This window comes from Ctenopharyngodon idella, chromosome 10 (assembly GCF_019924925.1).
Source record: "Ctenopharyngodon idella isolate HZGC_01 chromosome 10, HZGC01, whole genome shotgun sequence".
In the NCBI taxonomy this organism is placed as follows: domain Eukaryota; kingdom Metazoa; phylum Chordata; class Actinopteri; order Cypriniformes; family Xenocyprididae; genus Ctenopharyngodon; species Ctenopharyngodon idella.
Genome location: NC_067229.1, coordinates 50,025,533 through 50,031,591, shown reverse-complemented (window position 1 = coordinate 50,031,591; position 6,059 = coordinate 50,025,533). Strand labels below are relative to the sequence as shown.

The 6,059-nt window shown below is 38.2% G+C and overlaps 1 protein-coding gene across 2 annotated transcripts; it reads left to right on the top strand.

Annotated features, from left to right (window-relative positions):
• The first annotated feature begins 258 nt into the window (after positions 1-258).
• pigp (phosphatidylinositol glycan anchor biosynthesis, class P) lies at positions 259-2,903 on the top strand. Of its 2 annotated transcripts, none has more exons than XM_051911488.1 (4): positions 259-527; positions 1,247-1,319; positions 1,394-1,512; positions 1,894-2,903. In XM_051911488.1, the coding sequence occupies exons 1-4, from the start codon at positions 443-445 to the stop codon at positions 2,010-2,012; spliced, it is 396 nt and encodes a 131-aa protein (XP_051767448.1). In that variant the 5' UTR covers positions 259-442; the 3' UTR covers positions 2,013-2,903. The 2 variants fall into 2 exon arrangements, with proteins under 2 accessions (XP_051767448.1, XP_051767447.1); XM_051911487.1 differs by having other exon boundaries at positions 299-527; positions 1,394-1,538.
• Positions 2,904-6,059: the final 3,156 nt, after the last annotated feature.

Below are 6,059 nucleotides of genomic sequence, written 5' to 3'. Positions count from 1 at the left end.
GAACCTATAATCGCTTTAGGATGAAATGTCATACATAGATTTCATCACATACAGTGAGAGAAAATGAAAAGCTGCGAGGATTCTCTAACAGACACGCGCGTATGTACAGCTGCTAAAGAAAGCTTTATAATTTGACTCTGTATTAAAGCTGTTTATTGTGTTTGAACTGGTTTTGGAATCACTGACTCACTTTTTGTTGAGAGGTTCTCCATGTGCACAAATACGAAATAACCGTCGCAATTATTACCACGCGTGTGTTGTGAGACTCCAGTCCGCTCGGGGGCAGCAGAACGCGGCGCTCCTGCGCAGAGACGCGACGAAACAAACCGAGAGAAGGGACATTGTTGTATTATTTATAATCATCTCATTCTTTCAAACTGTCAGATTCATCGAAGCTTTTAACGTTAGCGAGGAGCAGAAGCAAGTATCTGTTAATGTGTTGATGATGGTGGAAAACTCTCCGTCTCCTCTTCCTGAGAGAGCGATCTACGGCTTTGTGCTGTTTCTGGGATCTCAGTTCGGGTTCTGTACGTCTCTCCAACATCTCTACTATTCAAACTATAAAAATCTGTTTAGAAACATCTGTTTGTATGATTTTTTGATGTATGATTTTACATGATTACTTGTCATAACAGACAACTTGACTGACTTTTGTTCTTTATTTTGACTCAACTGTTTGTTACTCATAAAAGCATCTGCTAAATGAATGAATACATACATTATATATATATATATGTGTGTGTGTGTGTGTCATATATCAAAAATGTAATTAATCCAGTGACAAAGAAACCAGTGACAAATTATCATAAAAATGAATTTTCTAAGATGTTGTGAATAACAATCAAAATACCTCTGTCAGACTATAATAATTAAATTGAGCATTACACAGTGTAATCATCCAACGACATGATTATGATCCAAACATCTATGATCTTGGAAGTATTTGGAAGGTGTTACATTAAAAACACTAATGAAAACAGTCACAGGATTTTCAATTTCTTGACCTATTTGAAGTCTTTTTTGTGATTAATAAAATCAAGCGACAGGTTTGTCAAGTCAGGTTGACTTTATTTCTATAGCGCCTTATACAATACAGATTGTTTTAAAGCAGCTTTACAGTGATAAACAGGAACAGAATTCAGTTCTGCTGTGAAGCAGATATTGAGCAAAGACAATAGTAAACAGTCATTCTTCAGATGAAATCAGGTGTGTTGAACACGTGTTGTTGTTTATTTGCTCCCATTAGTGCTGTATGTCGTGTGGGCTTTTGTTCCCGACGCCTGGCTTCATTCTGCTGGATTGACTTACTGGCCTCAGAAGTGAGTGAAACTCTTGTCTTGTGTTTAGATCTTAACGTATGCGAGACTAACGTCCTGCACTCGTCTGTTTTCAGATACTGGGCTCTGGCGGCTCCCATCTACCTGCTGGTCACTTTAACTTCCTGTTTTGTGCTGCTGTTTGGGGTGAATATGATGAACACAGCTCCGCTCAGATCAGTGGACAACATCACAGGTGACATCACATTCACAACATCACAGGTGAAAAGGTTAAACTTTGTGTTACCATGGAAAGGGTAACTTTCTAGCAGCTCAGTTTTGTGATATCAACTTCAAATTTGGAGCACAGCATGGTTAGACATGTGGCTTTGACTTTAGCAACTTTAGAGTCCAAATTATTTTGTAAAATATACATGTTGTATAGAATAAAAAATGTTTGTTCAGTAGGTTTGCTTTACAGTAACTTCTATAACTTTTTTACACTTTTATTGCTTTCACTTCTGCATTAATCTGCATGAATTACAACCATTCAGATCTATTCTCAAAGAGGGGGTGACAGTGAACAGGTTAAACATCTTGCATGGATAAATGAAATGATTTCTGGTTGTTTGTTTAGATCGCTATGCCAAGAGTCAGTGCATGGCTGAGGATCAAGAAGGAGTGATTCCCAGACTCAGAGACGTTCCCATCAGTGAAATAAACCACTTGTTTTACCTGGATCACCACGAGCAGTGAATATGTGTGACGGCGTCCGTCTCTGTCATCAGTGCAGACGTGTGGCGTTTGCTCAGGGTTTAGATGATCAGATCCATCAGCCGCATGTGACAGGCCTGAGATTTGACTTTCTGATGAACCTGAGCGGGCCGTCGTGACCCCGCTGACCCCTGACGGACTCGTGGACATTAAGCAGTTGAATAAAGCTTAAAAAACCCATTCTTTAAACATCACTGGGTTTTCACATCTTTCTCAGAAACTAAGTTCCTGTTCCTGTTTTTTTGCTGCTGTTGTGCTCGTCATGTTGTGTGGCTGTTTGGTCAGACCGTGACCTCTGTGACCTCAGACTAGAAGTGAAACGGTCATCTCACTATCTGCCCATCATCTCTTCAATCCGTCTGCAGCAGGTACGTGTTCCTGCTCGTCTGCACCTGATGACCCTCATGAGTAAACACACCGGTGTCAGGTGGCCAGTCACCAGTTAACCTGTGACCCTCGACCCCGTGACCCCGCTGCCGCCACCGCCTGCAGAAAAACAGACTACTGTTGTTTTTTTCTTTTTCTCATGTTTATTTTATTATAATATTATGGAAACTTGTTTCTGCCATGGAATAAAAATAAAAATTTTATCACAATTATGACTTTACTTCTCTCAGTTCCGAGTTTGTTTTGCAAGAATTGCAAGAAAAAAGTCATAATTATGAGATTAAAAGTCAGAATTCCTTTTTTATTTTGTGGTGGAAACAAGCTTCCATAGAAAACAATGACTTTCTTTAGATCCTTATTATTATTAATGTTTCTTTGCATTATTCAAGCACACACTGCCGTTCAATATTCTAAATAAGCTAAAGCCTGTTTTTAAAGTTTATACACTGTTATAATTATTAATAAATGATGGAGGATTCAAATGCATATTGAGCAATTTATGTTTTTATTTGTGTTTAGATTTCCAGCAATAACAAGTCAGATTTATTTCTCTGAAGTTGTACAATACAGATTGTTTCAAAGCAGCTTCACAGTAATAAACATTAAAATAATGATTAGTTACAATAATGATATAATGGAAATAATGATAACATACTAATGAAACACTATCAGGGATAATATTTAAAGACACCTTAAAGACGTTCCCAGATGTGGGATGATGTGAACGGATGTTCCTCAGATCAAAGGTCTGTTTTCTCTTTGATGGCGTGACCCGTCTCGCTGCCGCGTGACCCGACCTGTCGCGCCGTATACCTGCTCGTCTCAGGTGAGAATCTCCGTGGATCAGCACCGTTTCCTGTAACATATCGCAGGGTTTCCGATCCTCATTCACACGGCTTGTTTCCTAAACAGTGTTCTGGCGGTCGTACGGTTCACGCACAGCTCACTAGTGAGTTCATGTGATGGACGTGCAGATCTGTCTTTAATGGCTGTCTGTTTCACCATCGTCGTCTTCCTCAGAGCTGGAATCGTCATCGTTGTAAAAGTGCAGCGTGGCCTGAACGGGGAAACTGGCCAAAACCGTCCTGCCCAGATGAGACAGATATTCCTGCATCCTGGATCTGGGCAGAAACAGCCTGCGGATGGATGTGATCCGTCAGAAACATAACAAACAAGAGCTTCCTTCTGACCAATAAGTGATATTTGAAAACTCTGAGATCTAATTAACATGTAAGTGTTCTTGACTTATGAATGAAGAGGAAGAGCTTTGGTTCCAGACCTCACAGGATGATGGAAAACATCTTCAGACGCCTGAACCCGCCTCGAGCCTCCAGAAACCATCTGAACACAAGAACAAACACTAGAACTTACAAGACTCTGAAATCAACATATCAATGAACAGAAAAACACAGCTAACAGGGAATGTTCTGGCAATGTTCTCTCAAACGTTCTTCCAGTAACGTTAATAGAACGTTCTTTCAGAGTTTTCTGGTCTTTAATGATGTTCTCAAAACGTTATTTATACATTCATGGAACATTTTTTCTGAAACATGAACACTTGTCTAACATTACTATTACTAACATTTAATTACTATTTTTTAATGTTCAGAGGACATTCAAAAGTAACGTTCCCATAATGTTTACAAAATGATCAAATTGATTTTTTTTCTAAACGTTCGCATAACCAAGAAAAAACGTTTTTAAAACATGCAGAGAACAATCAAAAGTAACGTTTTCATATTGGGAATGTTAGCAAAACTTTCTTAGAACATAGTTTTGTTAGCTGAAGTGAAATAAAAATGTTACTTTATTTGATTGTGTCTCTCTTGTTGAAAGATCCCACGGTCTCCATATCACAGGACAACTATCAAAACACAAGACAGGAGAGTTATTCACACTGACGACTTTAAAATATGAAAACGGGAATTCACCGTAAACTCTTACCCGACCATCTGAACCGCGTGCACACTCGCCGGCAGCATCATTCCACACTGACTGCGCGCTCCCGCACACTGATGAAGGCGCGCTCCAACGCGCGCGGGGAGGTGGGCGTGTTCTGCGTGCACCCGTCAATCCGACATCAGTCAATAGAAATAAACACTGACAACAACACAGTTCTTGAAAAGTAATATCACCTAAAATAACAGAAACACTGGTTTGAAAGCTCGAGTCAGTAACGCCTACACTCGTTTACAGGCACTTGTGAAAACAGATTATTTCAGGGATTTGGCGCCGTTCTTCCAGTATTTTCTTTTAGAAATGATGAGCCGCACTGATCACAGCTGATACTCACTACAACAGCACGATTTACTTCAGATTGAGACACGTTTGATGTTTTAAGGACACTTGTTCATCTTAAACGCCACACAGATCCACAGAGTTCTGCAGCCACAACTCTACAGTAAAGAATTCGACCTGACGGCATTCTGGACGCTCAGAGTGTCGTTTATGAATCAAGTAAATCTTTCTAAATTTGAGTGCATTGACTGCAGATATCAATGGTTTAGGTATAGATTTCTGATGTAGGTGTTACATGTGATTTCTGTGGAACTGAGAAAGAAAATGTCCACTTGTTTTTTAACAGCATTTATAGAAAAATGTTTTGGATAGATTTGTAAATGCTTAGGCATGAAAGTTTACTTTTCTGAAAAAGATGTATTATTTTATTTTAACAGACAAAGATTAAAATGTGTCCTTTATTGTTAATCTTTGTTTGATTATGGGGAAATACCATATTCATAAACAGAAGTGGGCTAAAGGAAAACTCAACTTTTTGTTATTTCAGATAGATATGAAGTTATTACTTTGGTTGAAAAACAGTAAAGCAAAACGCACTAGGTCTCTATGTGAAGCTTTTATGCTATTTATATGATGATCTCATGCCTGTTCTTTTTTCTGTTTATATATATATATATTTTTTATTGTTTTTTATTTTATACTATTTCTTTTACTATTATTTTTTCCCTTTTTTTTTACCTGTATTATTATTTATATTATACTGTATATTTTCTATTTCTATTTGTTGTAGTCTATATTTGTTCAATACTTTTATACTATATGTTGGAAATCACTATTGTCGTTCTTATTGTTTGTAATGTGACTGGCATTTACATAAAAAATAAAAAATCAAGTAAATCGCACACGAACTGTGGCCGCTAGAGGATGAGAGAGACGATAAAGGACAACTAAAGGGTTAGTTCACCCAAAAGTTAACAGTCTGTCATTAATTACTCGCCTTCATGTCGTTCCACACCCATAAGACATTCGTTCATCTTCAGAACACAAATTAAGATATTTTTGATGAAATCTGAGAGCTTTCTGTCCCTCCATAGACAGCTACGCAATTGAAACTTTGATGCTTCAAAAAGTTCATAAAGAAATCAGGAAAGTAATCCATATGAATCGAGTGGTTTAGTCCTAATTTTCTGAAGAGACTCGGTTGCTTTTTATGATCAACAGATTTAATTTAGGCTTTTACTCGCATGTAAACATTGATCAGCGATCATAAACAGAAGCTCAACTGAACCTGAATGACGCACAAGAACAAACCTCTTCCGGAAGCTCAAACGTGCTGCGTAACACGAGAATGAACATGCTCCCGTTTACCACAACTGATGTGAGCTGATGAATGTTTACATGTGA

Bases quoted from the DNA above. Each gene is read 5' to 3' on its own strand.
- pigp (XM_051911488.1), top strand. From the start codon at position 443: ATGATGGTGGAAAACTCTCCGTCTCCTCTTCCTGAGAGAGCGATCTAC. The intron at 528-1,246 runs GTACGTCTCTCC...TGCTCCCATTAG, and splicing joins GGGATCTCAGTTCGGGTTCT to TGCTGTATGTCGTGTGGGCT. The intron at 1,513-1,893 runs GTGACATCACAT...TTGTTTGTTTAG, and splicing joins ATCAGTGGACAACATCACAG to ATCGCTATGCCAAGAGTCAG.